Source organism: Camelus bactrianus, chromosome 7 (assembly GCF_048773025.1).
Source record: "Camelus bactrianus isolate YW-2024 breed Bactrian camel chromosome 7, ASM4877302v1, whole genome shotgun sequence".
In the NCBI taxonomy this organism is placed as follows: Eukaryota; Metazoa; Chordata; class Mammalia; order Artiodactyla; family Camelidae; genus Camelus; species Camelus bactrianus.
Window position 1 is genome coordinate 36,250,432 of NC_133545.1, and position 25,746 is coordinate 36,276,177.

General features: G+C 43.7%; 1 protein-coding gene across 10 annotated transcripts in view; it reads left to right on the forward strand.

Annotated features, from left to right (window-relative positions):
- The window catches only part of ELMO1 (engulfment and cell motility 1), a 491,764-nt gene that overhangs the window by 455,449 nt on the left and 10,569 nt on the right, over window positions 1-25,746 (forward strand). For all 10 annotated transcript variants that reach the window (XM_010955409.3, XM_045516965.2, XM_010955408.3 and 7 more), the window contains 3 exons: window positions 1,617-1,729; window positions 11,082-11,189; window positions 18,288-18,370. In XM_010955409.3, coding sequence (XP_010953711.1) covers window positions 1,617-1,729; window positions 11,082-11,189; window positions 18,288-18,370 — 304 coding nt within the window. The remainder of the gene's footprint in view (window positions 1-1,616; window positions 1,730-11,081; window positions 11,190-18,287; window positions 18,371-25,746) is intronic.

Consider the following 25,746-nt stretch of genomic DNA (forward strand, 5'->3'; position numbering starts at 1 on the left):
GAAATCACTTAAGGAAAAAAAAAAAAAGCTGTTCCATTTCCCTCATTGGCCAGCCACGTTTTGGAAATTTTGGGGGGTTCATAACAAGAAAAAGATAATTTTTGTAGCAACAGATCCACTTAGGGTTCTGATAGTCTGTCCCCAAAAGACGGTCCATAACAGAGGGTGACATGATGAGCACATCTGTGTCTTACTTTTATTCTTTTTCTTTCTCATGTGTAAATAAGAGTTTGTTCAAGAAAGACTCGAGTTTGTACCCCTATTCAGCTTCATCTCTGTAAGCTGTTCCCCCATCTGTTACAAGAGAATGATGATATTAATGCCTGTTCCCAAAAGTTGGGGTGTTTTGGGGAACAAAGTGGGGAGGGGATGTTAAATGAGCTAAAATCACATAGTATCCTACCCGGCTCATAGCAGACACTTACCGGGCGTTTGTGCCTTCCGTACCTGGGAACAAAACACCCTGTGAGGACAGATTGCCTGCAGTCCAGAGCAAGTTCAGAATTAAGGTTGAAGCTGATGAAAATGTGAGCCTTGACTAGAGTCATATGTAATATGGGTACATGGAGTGTTTGCCCTGAGGAGAGTAGAGAATATTATCAAAGCAAAACTCAGTAACACTTTGCATTCCTGCCCAGTGCTTACAGCTCACTTATTCTCACACTGTCTCTTTTGGGAAAGGAAAGATTTCTTATTCCCATTTTACAGATGAGGAAACTGAGACTTGACAGGAGCTAGACCAAATGCCATTCATGGGCAGAGCCTAGATTCAAATCTTAGTCTTCTGAGTTTTGGTCAATGCTTTCAACACTGCCCTGAGGGCTGGGCTCTGGGTCTCCCTATCCATCCTCAAATAGAACAGCTCTCACTTTACTAGATTCAAATGCTAGTGTGCTATGTAAAATTTCACAGGATTAAAAAAAAAAATCTCTGATCTTTAGAAGAAAAATTTTAAACCCATTGCATTCTATTATCATATCTTCACAGCATAGTGCTTCTAAACCTAAATTACATTATATTAGCCTGAGACAAGTAGCAAATAATCCTTAATTTATCCCTTCATTATCCCAGTCTCTGTAGGCAAGACTCTGGGATGATGTGCTGTTCCCATTTGTGACAGAAGTGAGAGCAAAATGCGGCCCTGTGGTTTCAGTCCTGTGTTTCTGTGGAAGGATGATTGCGTGGCTGTCCAACATTCTTCTTTGGTCAGATTACAGATGTCGTCTAGGAGTTTATCTGCTGTAGAGGGGGAAATACGACTAGAGATTTGTTGTCTCAGCAGAGCTGAGTGAATTTTTGTCTAAGTTTATATCTGTGGCTTTGTAAAACAAGAGAAGAAATTTCTTGGGAGACGTTGGTCTAGAAAAACGTCATTGAAGTGGCTGGTGCTCCTGTGGGTATTCTGTAAATGTCAGGGGATCAGTAGTGTTATTAGAACAGATGACCCTGTGCATGGATGCTTAATACAGGATTCTCTAGAGCACCAGCTTGGGAGGCTTCAGGATGTTCATGAAAAGATGCAGCCTCCACTCGCCTGCCCCATCTGCCCGTGATGCCCTTTCAGCCAAGCGCTGTTCTCAAGGCGTGCTGTGGAATATGTGTTTATTCTTTCACAGGGAACTAAAGGAGAAGATTCAGCCAGAAATCTTGGAGCTGATCAAACAGCAACGCCTGAACCGCCTGGTGGAAGGGACCTGCTTCAGGAAACTCAACTGCCGGCGGAGGCAAGGTATTGTTTGGGGCCAACCCAGACCCGGTAGGGCAGACAGTGGCCTCCTCCCGGGGGAATCACCTGTGCCTGGGTGTTCGTTTAAGAGTAGGCCATGCAGCATTGTGCTCAGTAAGTTCTGATTTCCCCTGCAAACCCAGGAAGAATCAAAGTCCAGAATCACCAGAAGATGGGTGGAATTGAAGAGCCGCCGAGGCCATTTCATGCCTTAACTCTGCCAGTAGTCTTGCAAGAACAGCGGACGTCACTGAGAGCTTACCACATGCCAGGCTCTCACTTGACTTATCTTAAAGCATTGCATCCTCACAGTGACCCTATGAAGTAGCTACTGTGATTACGCCCAGTTTACAGATAAGGAAACTAGGGCAGTGAGGTGCTAAGTAAGTTGCCCACAGTCACAGAGGAGCAAGAATTTATACTCTGGCAGCTCTACAACGTTTACTTTTAATGACTCACTGGGCTATCAGGAGAGCTGGCACCCACTTGATGCAGGAAAAACGGATGTGGGGTGTGAGGAAGGCCGTGCCCCAGGCTTCAGTTGAGCCCCCGGCATGTGCCCCACCAAGTGAGGGTCCTTGGTTTCGCACAGGAAAGAATTCAAGAGCGAGCCATAGTTGAGTAAAGGTAGATTTACTGCGAGAGATGCATTGAAAGGCAAGAGAAAGGCCACAAGGTGTGCGGGTTGGGTGCTCATATTAAAAGTAGGTACACACTCCATAGACAGAGTGTGGGCCATCTCGAAGAGGGAGAGAGAGGGGGCGGTGGCCGCGAGGCACCGTGTTGCCAGTTTTTATGGGCTCAGTGGCTTCATATGCTAATAAGTGGAAGGACCAGTCTAACTAGTCTGGGGAAGGGGCTGGGATTCCCAGGAAGTTGGCCATTTCCCACTCTTTGACCTTTTGTGGCTAGCCGTGGGACTGCCGTGGTGCCTGTGGGCATGTTATTCACCACATTAATATATTACAGTGGGCGTACAATGAAGCTCAAGATCTGCTAGAAGTTAAATCTCTCATCATCCTGAGCCTCAAGGCCTCCTGGGGGTTGAATCTTTCACCATTGGTGTTAATTGCTGTAGCACTCCTTGAATGGCTGTGCCCTGCCCCCTTCCTGTCTCACATGGTTGGATTTGATCCTGGAATTTTCAGTGTGGATGGTCCTTATTTTCAAATCCTACACCAATTCTGTTCCAGGTCTGAATTACTGTGTTTGTAGATATAAGTAACAGAGAACCAAGGTGAGATAGAATCCCGTTTTCATAATCTTTCGAGGCAAATTTCTGAATTGTCTCTACATATTTTAATCCCAAAATATAAAGTTAAAATAGGTGCCATGAGCCTAGTTCCAATAGACAGAAAGCATTTCCAGCTGTTTCTTACCCAGGGAAGTAAAGTCCCTTGATTGCTTTCTTGCTTTCTGGACATACTGCTGATTGCAAAGACAAGGTACTTTGTATCATACCGTCCTAGAAACAAAGAGCCAGAAAATAAAACTGAAAAATAAGATTCGGGGAGAGGTGAAGAGATTTAGAAACAGTCAGGAACAAGCATACACATTAGCGACTCAACCAGAAACGAGCATCAGTTGTGGCCCGGGAGAAACTCCGGCAGGTGTTTTTGAAACCTGATGCACGCCCTGCTGGGACACAGAGCCCAACCAGTAACGACAAGCATCACTTCATGTTTATGCTGAGCCCATCCTCCTGGCCATTTACTTTTAATGGCTTTTGTGCTGAATATGGAGTAAATTCAAAGTACTTCAAATGTAACCATTAAAAATCACATTAAGAAATGTCCAAAGGCAGAACTTCCTTGACAAATGAAAATGCAGGTCATTCTCAGAGGATGAGAAACCCTGACAGTGAGCTTCAGGCTGGGCCTCAGGAGAGGACAATGGGCAAAATAGGAAAGGGCTGAGCTCCTGCTGGGACTGAGACAGGCTCACGTTAGGAAGAGCAGCGGGCGCTCCTCTCTCCCATGCAGACTTTGAAGGGTGAGTTCGCCCCCTCTTTGCTCATTGCGTTCCTTGCATTGGGCATCTTCGCCAGAGTAAATGCTCTTCCGAGAATACAGTATGGCACAGCAGGGAGGACAAGAGCCCTGGATCCAGATGAAGGGGACTCCATCCTGCCTCTCCCCCGTCCAGCTCTGCGACCCTGGGCACTTTCCCCATCTGAAACAGGGATGACAATGCCTGTCTCCTGAAGCTGTTGTGAGGAAGAAAGGTGGTCATGTACGCAGCTCTTAGAAAGCAGCAGCAAAGGGCAGCTGCTGTTTTCTTCTGGAAGAAAATAACAATATCCTGGGAGTGAGCAGACTTGGCTTTAGGCTTCTCAACTCTGTAAGTAACTACCGGGTGTCTTTAGGCAGGACACGTGACCTCTCAGGGCCACGATTTCTCATCGGTTAAGTGGGAGAGTAGGACCAGATGATCTGTTAGTTCAGTCAGCCAGATGGTCACTTACATGCCCTGATCTCCCCACTGCCTTTGGCAAAATCAACATTCAGGATATATTGTCCAAATAAGGTGATTTATAAAGTTTTTATCTACCTGACATTCAACAGAAGTTGGGGGGGAGGGGAGAGGTTCCAAATTGACACGTACCACCAAATGCCTCCTTTCATGCCCAGCTAGAATCCTTCGGAACCTAAAGCAAAGAACCCAAATTAACCTTCCAGTCTACTTCATCATGAGACTTCCCCTTCTAGGCTGAAATGAGTAGATTCTACTAGAATAATCCTGTTTCCATATGTAATAATTATGATTATTTTGGCTGAAGTGTTAGTCCTGAATATGCAAATTTTTCCAGTTGTCTAAAAATGAATTACCTAATGAACAACAAAAAAAATTTAGCATCTAGATTATAGATTTATTAGTTAAACTCCCTAAGGAGCATGGCCATCTGTGTTTAGTATAAAATCATCCTTCCAAGTACAGAAAGGAAGGCTTTTTGGTGTTTAGTAAATTGATTTAAAATCTGGTGACTAGCTCTGTGTGCTTAAAAATAGGGATTCAAAGCAGACTGTGCTGAAATTGGTTTCCTATCACCCCCATCCAAACATTCCATTTAGATTTACACACATTAATGAGGACAGGGTGTAAAATCATTTTAATCCCTTCGAGAAAGGGGAATTCTCATACAGGAACAGCCATGAGCCATCCCAGTTTAGGGAGCAAGTATACACACGCAAGGTCCATGGCCACCCTCCCTCTAAATCTGTCCAACAGTGAGTCAGACACAGGTGAGTGGATTTAGGTATTAACTTACAGGCGAAAATACGAAAGAGCTTCCTGTCCCACAGAACTGGAAAGGGGAGGACAGACGTCAAGTCCTCTGCCGCTGTGTTTGGCTGGACGGCCCCTAGCTGCTACTTGCCTGCCTGCCATTCAACCTGCCTCATTTGCAACTCTGCTACTTGGTTAGTCCGATGGAGACATATACAAATCTGGGTTTCTGTGAATTCTGACCACAGTAGAATCGAGAGGCAGTAAATCATGTGACGCACACCAAGCTGCCTTCAAGTCCCTGCCTCCTCCCTGCCTGCTAGCTGGGTACCGAGCCCTGGGCAACCTAATAAATCTCTCTGGGTTTCTATTTCCTCGCCTGTCAGATGGGGCTGACGTCAGTTCCTACATCAAATCATTGCAAAGGTTAAACAAAATCATGCATCTAGGCTATGTAGTAGGGTGCTCGACACATTGTCAAACATTCATTAATAACATTTAGTATTAGTTTTGGCTTGGAGTTACTCAGAATATAGGTTTTCAAACACAGGCAGTAGATGGCAGTGGATGTCCCATACCTGCTTCACCGCATGCCGCACGCCCCTCGGAGTGTGAGAGGCTCATGTTCACAGTCCTTCACGATGAGAGCTCCTTCTTAACTGTCCCCTCAGTAGAGAGTTAAGATGAAATCCCAGAAGTTTTCTATCTTAGAGCCATTATTTGCTTTCTGAGAATCTCCAGGCTCAGGAACTGCCTCCTATTTTCCTTACATTTCAGAGATGAGGATATTTCAGAATCATTTGCATTGAAGAGTCTTGATAAGAGCCCAGGGCTATACATTGGAGTGTCATTTTAAAGAAATGATAGCATGAAACTTTTGCTTTTCATTGAAGACATGCTGGTTTTGTTGACCAGCATCCCTTCCCTAAGCGTTAACAGGACGAACTTAATTTGAAACCCAGTAGTGAGCGAAACATATACCCAGCAGAGTCAGCCTGCTTCTGTGCTGAGGCCCAGGGCAGCGTCCCTGCCTTGCTCCTTCAGCTCACTCAGAGAATGGAGAGCCACGTATGTCCTGGCCATTTCAGGAACCATATGGACCCCTTTGGGGAGCATGCTGTTTCTTACTCTGTCTTTGAGATTTTCTTTTAATATTTAACTAAATCTTATAACTCATTTTTAGAAAAAGACAGATATAAATAAACGCATATTTTCAAAAGGAGAAAGGCCAGTTTGTTTTCAGGAAAAAGGCACTTTCCAATAGATCAAAATAATAGATGATCATTGTTCTCAAAAGGTAGAGGGACCAGTAGTGTCGATGAGAGGGGTTTTTGCTGGAAGAGTAGGAAGACACACTCATATTTGAGAGCCAGCTCTGTGGAAGGTGCCCGGTAGATACTCTATGTTTGTTTTACTCATATAATTATTAGCATTACTTAACAGAGGAACTGGAGGGATCCCGAAGGTTTTCATCGTTTGCCCAAGACTCCACAGCTCATGTGTCAGGGCCAGGTCTCTGTGACTCCAAAGCATCTTTAAAATGATTTGGGAGCCCTGAAGTTACCTTTTGCTGAAGAAGGAGAGTCTCCACAGGGGCAGATTTCTGAATCAAAATAGGAGTTTCTCATTCTGAAGAACGCTCAGTGAAGTGAGGAAGATTTGAAGGGCAGAATGACCTTCATTCTGTGTCTGTAGCTGTCTTCCTTTACTAGACCAACAGGGAAACCTTGTCTCTCACCACCTGGAAGATGACATTTCCTTTTTAGAACATTGCTGGGGTCCCTCATGTTTTTGGACCTGGAAAGGTTTGACCCTAGGCAGGGAGCAGCCCTACTCCTGAGCACACGGATAATTTTGCAAATTTTAGGTTAACCTGGGAAGGACCTGAAATCGTAATAAAATTGTCCAAAGAATTCACTTTAGTAAAGGCCACCTGTCTCCCAGACACAGGACCCTTCGGGCCCCCTGGAGCTCCAGGCAGCTACCAACTGTGGGCTTTGCACACCAGACAGAGACGTCTCCCTGAGTCCGTGGGAGAGTCGATCAGGGCTCGGTTCTTGCGGTGTCCAGTGCCTCACTTTGCTGGCCAGCATTTCACCCCCAGCAATGGTAGCTATTAATCAGCTTGCCCATCTCCCCTACAGACCTGCTGGCCAGCCCCACACTTGTCTCCTGGATATGAAAACGGACAGTGAGCTGCACTGTTCACTATAGCTACCTATGGCTATTTAAGTTAATTAAAATTAAAGAAAATTTAAAATTTCTCTTCTGACTCTTGAATAAAGCAGGTACAGAGTATTTGCATCATTGTAGGACGTTCCGTCGACCACTGCTGCAAGAATTACAGTTGTGAGGGGTTATTAGCTCCATAATGATCTATGTGACATTGAGAATAGCTTTAATCAGCCCTGGAGACCTTCTTAACAGGCTGTGAGCTTTGAAACCAGCTTTTCCCTCTGATCCTTCACACGCGTGCACATACACACACACACACACACACACACACACACACCACAGAAAGAGTGAGGCACAAAATTGTCTCCATATTTTCAGTTTTTGAGTTTGGGGAATGAAAAGATGGCTATTAATGTACCAACATTTGTAATTGACTGGAAGACCTCTATATTAACTCCTGTTTTCTCTTTAAACGCTAATCTTTGCTAATGTTCTCGCTGCTTCCTGCTAATTGCTTTTAGTGACACAATCCACTCATTCATTGCCCAGAGGGATTGGGGAACTAGTAACATCATGCTGGGTTTTGAAAAGAAAATCTGCATTTTTCTTACCATAAAAGAAACTGTGAATCAAACTGCCACTGAAACTGCCTCAGCCAACAAGTCGGTGTGCTGTGCTGGTCGGAGCTGGCCTCTCTGCTCCCCCTTGTAGCAGCTCTTCCTTCAAGACGGACACACACAAGTTATGACGCCTCTAAACCTTCCCAGAGCTAACCTTTACCCTGAGGACGATACAGGCTGAGCACCCACCCACTTGCTGATGAGTCAAAACAACCTTCCCAAGCCCTTCAGCCCCTTTCCAATATTTTTGTCGTCCTTCCAAGACTTCCTGTTTGATGGGGAGGAGCAAAACACATCACTCACTTCAGTGAGTGCACAGACTTGTTTTGCTCTCTACCGTTTTGGTAGCAGGCAGAGAAAGAGGAACTAGAGGATAAGAGGAAAGTTAGCCAGAGGTAGGAGGAAGACCAGAAGAGGGTGGTGTCAAAAAGTCAAGAGCATTTAAGCCTCTGGAAGGAGGAAAGTCTGTCAGCTGTACACCAAGTATTGTTAGAGCAGGTTCCAGGTAGCATCTTGTGTTTCTTTAAACAGTGGCTGCAGCTTTGCAAGGAAGATGATTGTTTTGCCTCCAGGAACCCTGATAAATAGCTACGGTTTTCTAATAGTTTCTGACTGTATCAATATGTTGCACAAGAGACCTTCCCAACTCCTGTTTTGCCCTGTGGTGCAGGCAGAGCTATTGAGTCCCTGTCCCTACTTCCCAGATCCGGGAAACAAGTGTTTCTACCATCTTTCTTTTAGTTGCCACTGAGAACTGAGGGAGCGCCTTCTCTGAGAGCTTCTTGGCTTTGTTCCCCATATTAGCCTTTCATCCTAATGATTTGTGCTCCAGCCAGTCGAGTGCTGTGAGCATGGTAGGCACTCTGACATTATTCATTGGAGAAATCGACTTCACCTATGAAATAGGTTAACCTATTAAATAGACAACCTATGGAAGTATATGCCTCAGGTTTTTTGATGTCTTACAAATAAGTTGTGCTTTTTATCCCACAATGTATCTGTTTGTACCACTTAAATTTCTTAATGCTCCCCCACATAGATTGAGGATGACCGATCTTTGATGGCACCATATTGACCTTTGGGCTACAGGGTGCCACTGTGAGTCCCGAGAGTTTATTCCAGCTTGAGAAGTGAGGAATTTCTAGAAAGAAATGGCCAAGACCTTACTCAGAGTAAGTCCAGGGTGTCCAAGCACTGCAGCTCACAGACTTCCTTCCCAGCTTTCTGTCACCTTTCTTCAGTCACTCACTTAGCCAAAACCCCACCTCAGAGGTAGCAGGGGAAGAAATGCTCTATAGCAAATTTCTGCAGCTGGCTTTGCGGTCATCACGGGTCATTGAGACAGGGTGGAATGTCCTTTGCGGGGGAGAATCCTCTACAGTCTGTCGTGCCAGGGCCCCAAGAGCACTGCTGATGCTCACAGCCAGAGCACGGACTGCTCCTTCGGTACTGCAGTTCCTACTGTGTGGTGCAGATCAGGCTTCCTCGTGGAAAACTGCCTCACTGAAATGGCTGTGAATTTCAGGGAATATACTGAAATGGCTGTGAATTTCAGGGAATATTTTATTTTCTCCCTTTGTAACGCTCTCCCAGAAAAATGACCTGTGTTGAATGTGTGTGTGTGTGTGTGTGTGTGTGTGTGTGTATACATACATACACAGAATTTTGAAAATTTAGCAATTCCAGATGGTTTCCTAGCCATCAAATAACTTCTTCTTTCCTTTCAAATTTTTCCACCAGAGTTCAGATTTTTTTTTTAAAGATATACATTGCCATATTCTGACTATATTCAGGAATCCTCAAACCTTATTTAGAGATGAGAAAGAAATCACAGAGGCATTTTGCTTTTGTGGATCCAGTTTGGGCGTTTTCTTTGTTCATTGTGTGGCTTTTACTTCCATTTTTAAAACTTTTCTTCTGCTAAAAAATATAGTTAAAATGTGGCCTTACGGCGAAAACAATTTTAGGTAGAAGAACATTTTTATTAAATATTACAGAGACCTTTTACTCAGAGTGGCTTCAAAACAGTTTGTGTTTGTAGACACAGTAGTGGAGGGACTTGACCAAGGCCACTGTATTTGCCAACCACATACTGGCACAAAGGGGTCTACAGGTCATGGATGCTTTTGTACCTTAAGCATCTTGACCAAATCCCCGTGGATCTTTATCAATTTAGTCAACACCAGCTGTGCCTCTTCTACATGCCAGGCACTTTGCCAAGGGATCAGTACAGTGCAATTGTAAAGACAGTGGCTGTCATCAGAGAGCCCTGGCTTCTGCACAGTCAGGACTGATGAGTATCCTGGAGTTCTCTTCTCCTGTCAGTGATTGTTCACAGTGCACCCACCAGGGCAAACTGCTTACCTAGGGTCTGTGGCAGATAATGGGGAATACTAAGGTGGTTAATGTAGGGGCACCAAATAATCAAAGGAGATGCTGGACAGCTAAGAGGTTGAGAGAGTCTCTCTGGCTGCAGGAATCACAGAGGGCTTTCTGGAGGAGGCAGCATCTAAGATCAGCCGTGAGAGCTGCTCAAAGATTGCTGTCACAATTTAAGTTTCTTGTCTAGATAAAGCATTCTTTTCCTCCTTCTCGCTACCTCACAAGCTTATTCAAAAATTTTTATTACATTTGTGGGGCAGAAGAAGTCAAGTTGAGGGAGTTATTTATAAGAATGATCCTAAGGTGCTGGTTATGCCTATGTAAGAGATCTGAACTCTAGGAGTTAGAGACGAGATGATTGTTGAGTACCTTCATCCTTGAATAAATTTCTGAACCATTTAGAATATTTCCTCATAAATTTCACCCCTTGTGAGTGTCACTAGCATCCTAACAATTTATTCATTGATTAGTTTGTGTGTATAGGCCTCAGGGGTGAGAGGTTTGATGTCCCAACTAAGACATGGTCCTCAATCATCTCTTAAAATCTGGGAGAGGAAAGTGGAAACAGAAAAGTTTTGAGAAAGCTGTTTTTTCTACATCTCCCTCCCTACTCTTGTCAGGCCCAACTGGATGAGGACTACTCCCCCTTGTCATCATAGATACTGATGAAATAACCCTCTTGAAGCCACCACTTCGGAAGCCCTGTTGCCATTGTCTTTGAGGATTTGATAACTTTCCCAGTGGTTACCAAATGTCACCGAGCAAGGCAGGTACTAACTAAAGATCAAAATTGAAAAGAGACTTACTGCCAGGGCCCTAGAATTCATTCTTTCCTGAAGACTTAAAATCAAAGGAACCATTTATTCTTCTAGGAAAGACTGCGATGAAATAAGGATGTCAACATTTTTGAAAATCAGAATCATTTACCTTGTAAATGTGTGTTTTTTCCCCAGATAAGTTTTGGTACTGTCGGCTTTCACCAAACCACAAGGTCCTGCATTATGGAGACTTGGAAGAAAGTCCTCAGGGAGAAGTGCCCCACGATTCCTTGCAGGACAAATGTAAGTGTCTCTCCTGTGTAGGAGGCCTGAGTTTGGGTCATTTGTTTGTTTCCTGGTCACAAAATATACAGAAAAACTGTTAACCTGGGAAACCCACTGGACGCATCTCATCTGGCTGTGAGTCCCAGCCTGACAGTCTCATGAAGCCCACGACCTTGATGGATCTGGGCTTTGGGCCTGAACAGGGGAGAGGGCATAAAAGGAACGCTCGTGTAACTTTCCCGGAAGATGTAAAACTGGGGTTCAAACATCCCCTTTCACATTACTTGTCCAGGTGCCCTTTTAAGGAGCAAAAACAATATAAACCTGATTCTGTCAATCATCTTTTTCTGATGACCCAAAATAATTTCACGTGAATTATGTGCTTGAGCCCTACCACATTTATTCATTATATTGAGTGTAGCCCACAATTATAGTACAGAGCTAATGGCAGATCCCAAGGACAGATTCAAAGAAGTAACTCACTCAGTAACATTCTATTGTTTGCTAAGTAGTCCCCGAAATACATATTATTTGTATTGATTTGCTGTTTCTGTACAATGTCTGTCATATGTTTTGAAGAGCCAGTGATATGCTGGATTATTTTAGCCCAACACCAAAACAGGTTCCAGATTTTTTTAGTAGCATTATATGTACAGATTAAGCAAAGTATTTTAGTAACATTAAAATCCACAAAGGTAATGGATGTATTTGGAAGAGAATTGAAGTAAAGTTAGACATAGCCTCAGAGGATATCTCAGGTAGAGAAATCAGAGTGAGAAAAAAGTAGAGACACTTTTCAGTAAGATCACCTTGACCCTGCAGTGAGTCATGAAAGCAAGTCCCAGACAGAAGGTGCCCCAAGTTCTGGCACCTTCTCCTGGTCACCCCAGGGCCCGTGGAGGTCAAGTCTGGACTGTCTGCCTTGCAGCTGTTGGCCTTCACAGGGGAAGATAAACCAGGAGCATCGACTTCCTGACACACTCAGACTCTGTGCTGACGTATCAGGCAAGCAGCCTGGAACATTCTCTCTTCCTCCAGCTAAAAAATTCATTGGTCTGGTCTTTGTAGTGTCATTTTGTTCAGAAAGCAATTTTATTTCCTTTCATGGGAGCACTGCCTCCTCAACCCACATTATTAGCACTATTCATAGGAAAAGAAAGAAATCTGAAACCCAGTGCTACAGAGTCTGGGGCAGTGTCTACACTTTCCTGCTGTGGGGGCGTCCCAGGCCTCTGCCTGTAATCAGGACCCTCCCTTCTGGTCTCCAGATGTCTTCCCCATCCCATCACGGGCACGCTAGACGAGTGGTTCTCGGAGCGTGGTCCTTGGACCGTCAGCAGCAGCATCTTCCGGGAACTGACTAGAAAAACAGATTCTCAGAGCTCACTCCCAGACCTATTGATCAGCAGCTCTGGGAATGGGGCCTGCAAGCTCTGTCTTAACAGACCCTCTAGGCAATCCGGATGTGCACCCTGAGTGGGAACTGCTGGGCTGTATATTGCCGTAAACTCTTCATCCTTTGAAATCCAATAATCTGGAATTCAGAAGAGCTAATCCCCAAATTTGGCTTTTACCAATAAGTAAAAACTTTAAAAGAACAAAAAGAATGAACTGATAATGGGTTGCCAACTTATAATTTAGGCCAAAAAAAAAAAAAGGCTATTACAAAAGAAAATCTAAAATTTAATATCACACTCCTTTCATTTTAGAAAGGGCTCTTGATCACACACACACAAAAAGAAAGACAAGAAAGGCCTAATCTTGGAATAAAGGACAGTCTCTCCTGCTAAATTAAATTAGCTGTATGAAAAACTCACAGCAGTGTCTTCATTTTCCTCTATTTGCTACTAACTGGTAAAAAACCTCACCGGGTGAAATCTCCCTCTTGAACTCAGACCTGTCCAGCGGCCAGCAATTTGGAATCTCTGCTCTCAGGGGGTAAAATAAAAAGTTAGAGGTTACTGTTGGCCACAGCAACCAAAGCTCTATACAAAGTCTCCCATCTCCTTGTTCTTAACCTGACCAGCAAATAAGGAAAGGGGTCTTGGCAGGAAAAAAGAAAACCCGCAGTGGGGTTCTTCCTTCCCTGCGCGGTGCAGTGAATTGGCTCTCCCACTCACCAGATGTATTATTTATCCCCATATTCATGGGGATAATTCCACCTCTCAACCCACAGACAGGCACTTGACTGGCATTGATTGCAGGTTTAAATGCAGCCCTCTCATTCTAGCTGGTCCTGGTGCTGGGGAAATTGGTAGCTCTGCCCCTGGAGAAAGTCAAGGCGAGGACAGCACCGTGGCTTGCTGGGAGTGGGGAGGTTCCGAGCTTGCCCGCAAGCTCATGCCCCCCTAGGCCCACCAAGGCCCACACCCCCAAGAGCTAGAAAGCAGAGTGCTGATGCCAGGGATAGCCAGGGATAGCAAGCTTCCCAGGGTGGTTGCAGAAGAGCAAGGCCAGAGCTGCAAATCTACAAACAGCTTTGGGTTGTGGCCACAGAGTGATGCTAGTTCTGGGAAAGGGTTAAGAGAGTCCCTTCCAACAGCGGCTCTGAAACTCTTGTCCACTTCTTTCCTTGGCATCCTTTGAAATCCAGTAATTTGGAGCTCAGAAGAGCTGCTCCATAAAGAGTTTCTCCATTGCAAGATAAACTAAGAATGTGTACCTGTGCAGGTGTGCTCATGTGGGAGGGTGTGTGTGTGTTTTGAGGAGATTATATCTGTACGCACGTGTGTGCCAGGGAGGCGGTATATTCATGTGATGCAGTCAAATGAAGCTATTCTTTGCTTGAGATGAGAAAGCCCAGCCTAGGAAGCTGAAGTTTGCAGCTTCAGGCCAGCCACCTGGTTTGCATTTAATTCCAATTCTGCATTCTGCCTGGAGCAAAACAGTCCATCCTGTTGGAGCCTTTAAAAGTCAAAAACCTCATTCCACTAGAAAAATGAGATGTTCCTTTAATTAATTGCAAGTTCTATTGCTCTTGCCATGTATGATTGGCCTCTCTCAAGACCAACGGGAAAATTGTCTTCCATCCCTTAAGTTACTTAGGGCTGAATATTGAGGTATTGATGAATCAAATAGTATAATTGAATCCTACAGAGAGTGTGAGTGGACATGGAGGGCCTCTCCTTAGCTGTCTTTGTGCCTAAAGGTTTAGGAAATCTCTCTTCTCATATTCCTCTGGTTTGGCAGGAAACACGGCCCTTGAAAACCCACACGTCCTTACCTCCCTTCGCCCCACATTCCCCCCACCAGGCTTACAGGCTCTGCTCGCCCCCACTAAACCCCAGACTCCATCGCTTTCCGGCAGTGCCCCGGGCCCCTCAGTGCCTCCCTTTTGAAAGAATCTAGGCCAGCGCTCTTCACTCCCACATCAAAGGGCCCGGGAGGAGAGGGCTCACTCCCGCACACAAGGCGATTAAGCCTGTTACAGCTGATGAGAGGAGCGGCCGCAACGGCACAAAGTGGGCGATTTGGGTCACTGAAGCATGGGGAGTGACTCAGGTCCCTCAATCCGCAGAGAGCATTAGCTTTGATTATTGATAATGAGAATAATTGCAAATAGCATTTTTGAGTGCTTACTCTATGCCAGGCACTGTGCTAAGACCTCTTCATAAATTATCCTCCTGACAACCTGAATAGGTAGGTATCATGGCTTTTGTTTTGCAGATTAGGAAACTGAGGTACAGAAGCATTGAGTAACTTGCATGTCTAGTTAATAGTAGAGCAAAGATCTGAATGCAGCCATCTAACTCTGCAGCCCAGATTTTTCCCCACTGCTCCGGACTTCTTAGGTTCAAAGCCAGCAATGGTCTTGGCTCCAGCATTGAGTTAATTCTTGGAGCAACACAATGAGATAAAGGATGTTATAGTTCCACTTAGCGGGCGAAGCAGCTTAGGCTCTAAGACCTTAAGCCCAAAGTGTTATAGCCAGGAAGTGCGTCTAGAATTCAGACCCAGGCTCTGTGATTCCCACCACTCCAGGCTGCCGAGTTAGAGACCAGAGTCTTTAATGAACTTCTACTGGGACCAACCTGTCCGTCCTCTGTATCTCTGCCCACTGGAGTTTCTACGACAGAGCTATGTAAAAAGCAAGTGCTTGTGGCTTACTTGCAACTTCCTGGGGTGATTCCTGCCTCAATTTGGCTCCCAGGGGTGAACCTAGCACAGTTTTTATCATGGTGGCCACATTTACTTTTTCAATGGTATTTTTATTTTAAAATACAGTTAAAGTGACTTTCACAGATATTAGCAATCAAAGAGTTTTCTGAACATATCTGAAGTGATAACCACATCAAAGGCTGTCTTCTGCATGATTTGAGGTGCTGACACCTTCCAAACAAAGGGAAAGGTCGTGACTAGCAAGGGACCATGGAACAGAAGAAGGAACAGCTGTCCCAGCTCTGTCCTTCACTAGCTATGTGACATTGCATGATTTAGTTCTTCTCTTTAGGCCTCAGTCTTCTCATCTATAAAATGGGAGTGTTAAACTGGATTGTCTCAATCCAGCTCAAACTGAAGAAAAGCATTGAAGGAAATGAGGCCAGACCCCAAGGAGTTAGAGTGGTGGAGGGGGAGGGGAGGGCCCAGTAGTGACCCTCCTGGTTCCCAAATCTCCGGACCCCACTTCTTTATGCTGCTCGCCTCCCCAAAAATTGATGGAAACACTAGCCCTGCTTTGAAGTAATCAAGGGCCCTCTGCTGCCTCCTTAGAGTATAGACTCAAGAGACGTGAGTCTGAAGGGTGTAGGGAGGGAGACGTTTTAGCCCTTCTGGTGCCTAATCTTCCAGTGCATCTAGAGACAAACTATGCAAAGAGCAACCTTTAAAAGCCACACTGTATTTTTAGAATTTTATGTTTTCCTTTTAGCCATAATCCTGTGAGTAATATAGCAGCTTGTCTCCTTGACAGGGGCCAATGCATATAAAATATGTATGTACTTCCACAAGTACGGAGGAAGAGTGCCTTGTCTCCCCTGAAGCCTTCTCACTAGAGATTCTGAAGACTGCCCCTACGACGGACTTTAGTGTTACTCTTGTCCTGCTCCACGGGATGGGTTTTCAAAGCCAAGTGGTAGCTTACTATTTATAGATCGTAGACACTTTCTCTAGTTCGTTGACCATGTCATATATCATACAATGAAGACTTTCTACAAGGTGCTTGTGACTCAAACTCCATCTGAGGCTTGGGAAGGTATTTGGAGTTGGTATGTTAACTACATCGCAAGTCCAGAGCTGATCGTTGGTTATGAAAATGGATTAGAAGAGAATTGTAGTCAGTGGCTGCAGTCAGAGATAGGCTCAGGAATCACAAGGACCGTCTACAGGAAGATGCCAAACTAAAGTGGCCAGGCGGAGGAGGAAAGGAGTCCAAGGTCAAGGGTTAGGCCACTCGGGAGAGGTGGCATTGCTACATTATGCTGCAGAAACAAACAGCCCCCCAAATCTCAGTGGCTCAGGACAACGAGAGTTTCCTTCTCACGCCTCACTGTACATAACTGACATGGATTTTCAAAGGACGCTCCACACAGCGACTCAGGGACACAGGCCACTGGCTGCTTTGCCCTCCCAGAGCTGCGCCATCGGGACAGACTCGTTCAGTTCCTGCAGCTGGAGAAGGGAGGCTGGTGGGTGTGGACTTTTCACTGCCTCAGCCAAGAAGAGCCACGCCACTTCCTCTCACACTTCCTTGACCAGAGCTAATCACGTGGCCCCACTTAACTGCAAAGACGCTGGGAAGTGTCGTCTTCCATATGCCTAGAGGGGAAAGGCAGGTGTCAGGGAGTGCAAGTCATGTCTACCAAAGGGATCTAGAATCCAGACTGCAAGGTGAAGGAGCAGACATGGTGGGATAGATAGCAGGGGATCCCTGCAGAGATTCCTGGACGAGTTCATCACAGCCCCACTCCCCTCCAGGGTTTGAGAGAGCTCTAGAGGTGTCAGAGACCTGGACAAAGTTCTTAACAACTTTACAGTACCTGGAAAATGTTAGCTTTTAAAAGGCCTTCCTGTTTATCATTTTGATATTCTATATATTTTATAATTTCACCTTCATCTATCACCCTCACAACCCAATGCCACAATAGAAGTAGATGAAATTTAATTATGAAATCTCTCATTATCTTCATCATTGCAGAGAGGGGTCTAAGGAATTGATGACTTAAAGCTTTTGCAGATCCTGAATGAGCCCCTAGATTCACAGTCCCTTGTGGGACTGAAAGATTAGACACTGGAAAGGGACAGATGACTTCGCAGTTTTTAAAATTAAGGTTCCATACCATCCTACTGCCTTCTCTCCCTCAGACGATCTGTACAAAACTTTAAATGCACAAACTGTTCCACTCCTTTTATCTTCCCCCAAGTCCTGAGTAAGACAAGAGAGAACATCATTTTATCTAACTGCATTATTCTCAGGATTTCCACGACAAATACCGGCTACCCCTTCCCTCTCAGAAAGGAATGTTCCCTTTATTTAACTGAGTTTAGTTTCGTAGTATGTAAAACAGGAATAATAAAACTTGTCTCACAGAATTGTTGTGAGAATTCATGAGATAGTAGAGGACGGGAATTTGGAGCGTGGGAGTTCAGGATTGTTTAGGTTCAGATAAATTGTTTTGTGATAGGGTTACTTCCCCTCATTATCCAAAACTCAGAAACCAAAGAGAAGTAGATACTGTACAAGAGGTACGATCCATATGAGGCACTTGGCGTTGGTCCTGGCGCACAGAAGTCTTCCATAGCCTCTGTAGCAGGACCACGGTTACTGTTGTTATTACTGCTGCTTCTAACACCATCACGTCGAACACAACTATGATGGGGTTTTGTTGCTGTTGATTTGGGTCTTTCTTTTTTAGGTACTTGTTTTAGTAAACCACATTCTGCTTATGAACACAGATTTTTCTCCCTAAGGATGCTTTTTGCTGGAATATAAGAACAGATTTAAGTTTCTAGCCCTGGACACTGCCTGACCTCTCTCCCTCTTTTCACCTCTTTTCTCTTCCTGCAGTAATTCCTGGGAGCGGCAGCCATGCCAGCAGACTCGATACTTAGTCCTGCTCCGTATTGACTTGTAAGCTGTCACACGATGTAATTACTTTCATTTTCTCTTACTAATTGCAGTGCCGGTGGCAGATATCAAAGCTGTGGTGACGGGAAAGGACTGCCCTCATATGAAAGAGAAAGGTGCCCTTAAACAAAACAAGGTATGATTTCCAAATTATTGCAAATGGTTCTGCCTGCACGATGCAGTGAGTGGCTGCAGGGGGCCCAGCCCTTCTTTGGTCGCTGCGTGTGCATGTAAGTGTGCTTGTGTGTGTGCACATGCGCACGTGCGTGTATGCACTCGAGTTACTCAGCTCTTACTCAGCTCTTCGTTTTCCTTTCCTGATTCCGTCTAGATCTCTTAGTCTTACTCTTTCTCTCCCGGATCACTTGTTGAATCCCCAGCAGCTCCTCCATTCTCTTATTCCCTTCCTACATCCAGTCGGAGGAAATGCCCTCTCCCTGTTGTCACCAGTCCTCTCTAGAACCTTCTCCACTCATCTCTATCCATCCTCTGAGTCTCCCATTTATGTTCATATTCTCCCTTTTCCATTTTCGCCCTAGTCCCTTTCATTTTCTCCTTCTTACTAACCCCCTGAGGTCTCAGTGAAGTCTGGGAAAGAGACCAGATGACTCAAAAAACCTTAGAAAACTTTTAAAGGCCTGAAGTTCTTCAGCATCATGGGAAGTGTTGTGAAACAGTTCAAACCCAGCTTAAAGGAGAAAATTTCCCCAAAGGCGTGTATTGCTTAAATACTCTTCACACGGCAATATTTGTCACCACCCCCTGCTAGTTTACCAACTAATGTTCACCATGACACCACATTCCATAAGAGAGGGTGGAGGAGGTGGCGTTATCTGAAAGGATGGAGGAATGTCCTTTGCCCCCGGTTTAGAGGTATTTATTTGCCCTTGAAGGGGCCGTTGGAAACCAATTTTTTATGACCTCTTAGCATCTTCTGATACATATCCATTCATGAACAAAATTAACCCAGTTGATTAGGATGTTTCAGACACCTTGGAGCCAAAAATATCACAAAGATCTGCAAGTTGCTTCTTTACTGTCCAGTGTCAGTGTCTAAGAGGAGTAAGAACATCATACACGTCCTGTTTATCAACCAGGGTTAAAGTGAATAATCCCTGCTCTGTAATTGCAAACATTACAAGGCAAAGGTTTCTCCAGGTCTGCGTAGGATGACCTTATCTATGGTTAAGGAGAAACAAAAGTACTGTTAAGGAAGAAGAAGGGAAAGGACACAGCCAAGGAGACTGATAAAAAGATCTCTGCTTCTTTAGTTACGTAAGTATAAGCCACCTCGAGTCCATATGAATTCCTTCCTTGTCAAGCCTGTCCCCAGCACTATCACATAATGCACTGAGTGACACAAGGGCACGCCTTAGAGTCGGTAGGTCGTCTTTCTTCTCCGTGATGTGGGGAAACAGAGATTCTACAGCTCATCAGATTCCAGAATAGCGTCCCTAACTACAGCAGCAAGTCCCCAGCCTTCATGGTTTGCCTCCTGGGGGGCTGCCTGCCGTCAAGACCACCCGGTATGCAGAGTACAATCTTGGGGAGCACTGGCCTCGCACAGCTGCAGCCGAGGGCCCCGTGCTTATAGAACACTTGGAGCTGAGCAGGACATGATGTGGGGACACTGGCAGCAACAGGAGTCTGTAATGAAGGCCAGGAGGGGTGTAGATGGCAGCAGAGCAACCTACCAGGACTCAGCACTCTGAGTAGGGACAGAAAATTATGTAAAACACGTGTGAAGGAACTTGTGGTTTCAGCCCTAACTCATAAAGAGCCTGGGAGTTTCACTCCCATCCTTACAGCAAGAAGAAATCGAATAAAGTGAAAATCAACAATTTTCTTGGAATTCCCAAGAGAACTGAGGTTGCAGAATCTGGAGAGTCAGGTATCTCCAGAGAGTCATAGCCATATCTGCTCACCTGAAGCAGAATCTGCTGGAGCCATAAACTGTAAGATCATTTAGATGACAAATCTGATGAATTGCTAGTATGAGAGTGAGAAACTCTTGGGGGTTGCAGCATTGAACATACTTTCATAGACTTTACTTCCACTAACCCTAGCAGATTCTCTCAGTAAAGATCTGATAGCAGTCCCCCGCCCTCTACAGCCCACCCCCATCACGCCTCAGGCAGGAGAAAGAGGTGAGTAATCATGAATATGACAGAGCCTTCTCCATGGGAAGGTCCTGTTCTCCAGACCTTTTTCCCAGCTAGGGGAAAGGAATCTCTCCCATTGCATCCCTTTTTGGACTTCTTATTTCAGCTGCAGGGTTGGGAGTAGGGGGACATGCTCAACAGCAGTCAGAACCTGAAGGAAATCAATAGGAAACTCTGTAGCCATACCACTGGAAAAGCTAGACTACTAGAGATACACTTGAGAAGGTGATAGCCACAAGACATAAGACCTCTACAAATGGAGATTTAACTGGAAAATTATAGAGTGCTATACATCATCCATATCCTACCACCACACCAACTAGACACCAAAATAATAGCACTAGATTATAGCTGAAAGATCTGGAAGGCACAAACTCTCTTGGAGGAGGAGTACTTAGGGAAGCTCATAGTTAGTAGAGGAGACAAAAATAGGGTCACTAGAGAAATCTGAAGTCTCTGGCACTTAGAGGTATAGCAAAGATTAAACCTACCCCCAACTCCTTGCCAGATTAACATAAATCACCAGTCTAAAGGTCTGTGTATCTCACTTCCTGTTCCCTGATACAACATGTCTGGATATCAACAAAAAGTTACAAGCATGCCAAAAAACAATGAAAAACAGCCTGAAAAAGGAAAGCAGTCATCAGAACTAGATTCCAATATGACACAAATGTTGGCATTATCAGACAGAGAATTTAAATTAACTATGATTATAAGGTTTATAGGCTCTAATGGAAAAAGTATACAACATGAAAGAACAGATGGGTAATGTAAGCAGAGAGGTGGAAATTCAAGAAATGAATCAAGAGGAAAGGCTATAAATAAAACACTGTAATAGAAGTGAAGTAAAGAATGCTTTTAATGGGCTCTTTAGTAGACTTGACATGGCTGAGGAAGGGATTAGTGAGCTTGAAAATGAGTCAATAGAAACTTCCTAAACTGAAATGCCAAGAAGAAAAAAAAAAAAAAAACTCAAAATGTCAAATAACTGAGGGACAATTGCATAAATTATAACATGTGAAATTAAAATACTAGAAGAAAGAGAATGGAACAGAAGGAATAGTTAAGCAGTAATGACCAAGAGCTTTCCAAAATTAAAGATAGGTATCAAACCACAGATCCAGGAAGCTTATAAGATACCAAGCAGAATAAATACCCCCTACCAAATTATCATATTCCTACTACAGAAAACCAAAGACAAGAATCTTAAACCAGAAGGAGAAAAACAGCTTACCTACAAAAGAACAAGGATAAAAATTAAAGTGGATTTTTCAACAGAAGCCATGAAAGTGAAAAGAAAGTAGAGTGAAATATTTAGTGTTGAGAAAAAAAAAAAAATTCCATATCCAGTGGAATTATCTTTCAAAAGTGAAGGAGAAATAAAGACTTTCTCTGATAAACAAAAACCAAAGGCACTCATTGTGAATGGACCTACTCTGCAAGAAATATTAAAGGAAGTTCTTCAACCAGAATGAAAATTACATAGGTCAGAAACTTGAATCAATGTAAAGATTTAGAGTTATCTAAAAGATAACTCTTTGGTTAAAATAATAGTAAGATGTGTTGGATGATTATAGCATATGGATAAATGAGAAGAATGATAGCAAAGTCACAAGGGACAGGAGGGAGGAATTGAGATACTCAAAACAGAAGGCTCCCCCCGCCCAAAAAAAGGAGAAAATAAAAAATAAAGAACAAATGAAAAGAGTTACAAGCATGGCAGATATAATCTAACTATATAAATAGTCATTTTAAATATCAGTGGTCTAAATACCCCAATTAAAAGACAGAGATTGTCAGAATGGATAAAAAGCAAGACCAACTATATGTTTTCTACAAGAAACCCACTTAAATATAAAGAATAAGTTAGGTAAAAGTAATGGGATGGACAAAGATATCAAAATACATGAGGCAAAATGATAGAATTGAAAGGAGAAATTCACAAATCCTTTATTATCCTGAAGACTTCAGTACCCTTCTGTCAGTAATTGAATGATCAAGTGGGCAGAAAATCAATAAGACTGTTGATGAGCAGAGCAGCACCATCAATCGACTTGATCTAATTAACATTAATAGAAAATCCACCCAACGACAAGGAGAATACACATTTTTCTCAAGTTCACAAGAAACTTTGACCAAGATAGACCACATTCTGGACCATAAAATATATCTTAACAAATTTGAAAGAATAACAGTCACACCAAGTATGTTCTCAGTTCACAATGGAAATAACCAGAAATCAATAACAGAAAGATAGCTGGAAAGTCCCCCCCAAGTGTTTGGAAATTTAAGAAAACACTCCTAAATAACCCACAGTTCAAAGAAGAAGGCTAAAGAGAAATTACAAAATGTTTTAAAGTAACTAGAATGAAAATACAACTTCTATCAAACTGTGTGGGTTGTGGTGAAAGCAGTGCTTAAAAGGAAATTTATAACATTAAATGCACATGTTAGAAAAGAGGAAAGATCTAAAATCAATAAAGTTCCCACCTTAGGAAACTAGAGAAAGAAGAGCAATTTAAGCCTTCAGCAAGCAGAAGAAAAGAAATAATAAATATTAGTGATCAGTGGAACTGAAAACAGGAAAACAGTAGAGAAAATCAACAAAACCAAAACTTGGTTCTTGAAAAAGAAATAAAATTGAGTTCTAGCCTGACTAACCAAGGGGAAGAATGAAATAAGACACACCAGATACTAGTATCAAAACAGGTGTGAAGATAATGACCTCATTTGAGCATATGATGTGTGTGGGTAAACTTGACTTTCCTGCATCAGATCCTCTCCCTTTAGAAGACATCAACAAAACAAACTGAGTAAATGACATTTCCAACCCTTTTTTAAAAAATTGTAATGACACTTACAGAAAATTAGACGGATAGACAGATGGATAGATGGATGGATAATGGATGGATGATGGGTGGATGGATGGATGATGGATAGAGATGGATAGATGGAGAATGGATGGATGATGGGTGGATGGTCGGAAGGATGGATGGATGATGGATGGATGGGTGGATGGATGGATGGACAGATGAGTAAATGGGACACACTGCTATAAACACATAGATAAGGCTGAAAATTGAGGCTATTTCCTGGGATTCACTGGCGCAGATATTCCATCCACTTCCAGCTCTTCCAGGCTGCTTTGAGGGTTGAGAGAGGCAGTACTATCTCTGCCAGTCTGGCTTTTTCATTTGTATACAAATGAAAATTGTTTGTCTTGTTAATAGTGTCAGTACACGTAGTTCATCAGGCAAAACATCAAAAGGTAGAAAGGAAATCTACAATGCTAATAATTTATTTCCTTAACTCACCCGTACCCACACCACTTCTCCAGTACTCTGGAGATCTGCTCCTCCCTACCTCTGGGACTTCTGGATAGGAAAGGGGAGACCTGCAGCTAAAAAGGAGAGTTGATCAAAATGTGTCCATAGGGGGTCTGTCAGTGCATGGTAGTGGGCAGCAACCAAGGCCTGTCGCTGGCTCTTGAGTTTTTTCAGCCAGAGAATAAATTCTGACATTTTGTGCTACAGGACTCTCCATTAGCTTAATTACTGAACAGGGCAAACTGAGACGTTAGCATCATTAAGGGAAATACTTTGTCACTGCAAAACGTTGGTAACTGATAGTATTTCTCACTCATTCAACATTGTACATGCCAGGCACTGTCTCAGGCCCTGGAAATAGAAACAGGAAGGGGACTGATCCTTTCCCTTGAGGCAGAGGCATTGGTTTGTAGAGTCATTCACCCAGTCAGCATTGGAGCTCCTGGTAAGATGAACTCTGGGCACAGAGTGATGAGCGGGCATTCATGGCCCCGTCCTCCTGGAGCCTAGGGTCTGATGTGTTTAACAGAAGTTGATGCAACAGAGTTTCTGTGGAGACCAAAAGTACTGGCTTCTTCACCGAGAGATTAGGAAATTTCTGACACTTGAAAAGAATTATCATGGGTGAATGGAAATTCAACTGGAAGAATTTAACTTTTAGGGATTAAGAATTCTCAATACAAACTCTGCAGTTTACAAAAGAAAGCTAAGTTGTTGTTGTGTGTTTGGAAGTGGGCATTCCTGGTACTTATCCCACTGAATTTGGGGCTTATAGTTAAACAGTTAATATGTAAGCGCCCAAGGGAAGATTTGACCAGATCTCAGTGAAAGGCATGGGAATATATTTGACATAAGAAAAGCTCTCCTCTCACCATGTCCGGAGTCCAGCTTTTGTTTTTCCACTATGATTTATGTATCTGAAATGAGAAGCAGATTGTACTAGAAGCTAATGTTCTAGCATCGGCTTGAAAGCCCTGGTCTTAACCAAAAAGCATTTTATTCAGATTTACTTCATTTATCATTCATGCTCATATTGAGTGTCTTCTCTATACCAGGCCTGTGCCGGCTGCTAGGAATCCAAAGATAAATACAACCTCGCCCCTGGCCCTACTGTCTAGCAGATATCAGACTTACATACCGATACGCAGTTACAATCCAATGTTGTCTATGCCCCAGTAAATTTAAACACAAGGAGAGCCTGGGAGACTTGAGAAGGCTTGTGGAGGAAATGGTGTCTGAGCTGGGGTTTGAAAAGGAACTAACCAGGTGAGCAAACAAGGGGAAGACTTTCTAGGAGGAAGAAACAGTATGTGCAAAGGTACAGGGGCCTTCTGACGTATGAAAGAGCATCCTCTGATTGAGAGACATTGAATTCAGAGTTTTGAATTGCTGGACCAGAGACACAAAAATGAGTTGAAGAACTATTGGCTGATAATGCTAAGATAGATTGGGACCAGAACATTATAGATGCTTGTAGAAAGCTATACCCTTTCTTATTATATACTACATGAGTGACTGATAACTGCCTTCTAATATAGAAACTCAAACTCACACGTATATAGATGAGCAGCAATGCTTTATCGCTATGAAAGCTACTGTTTCTTCTGGCTGTATTTAGCTCACATGCATGCCAAGTCATATCCTGCATCTTTAATCAAAATGCTTAGCCCTCAAGGTGACCTGGATAGATGGTGGAGAGCCAACATAATTAAAGTGAATGCTGGGCAAGATGGCCAAATGAGGCAAGTCAGCCCAAAACAATACAAGGAATGGCAGCCAATGCTGTATTCTGAAAATACAGTGTATAAAACTCTACTCTTCTATTCAGTCAGCCCATCATTTGACCCCTGGAAGATGGCAATCCCCAGACCAAGACACTATCATGCCTAGAATTTCTCTGAGCATCCCCCGACCCAGCATGCCTGTTGCTGGTCCCAAGGCCAGAGGGTTGAATATGGAGTCAGAGGTCAAGGGATCAGTTCCTCTTGTTTCCTCTCACCCCAGAATTCACTTATCCAGGCCTT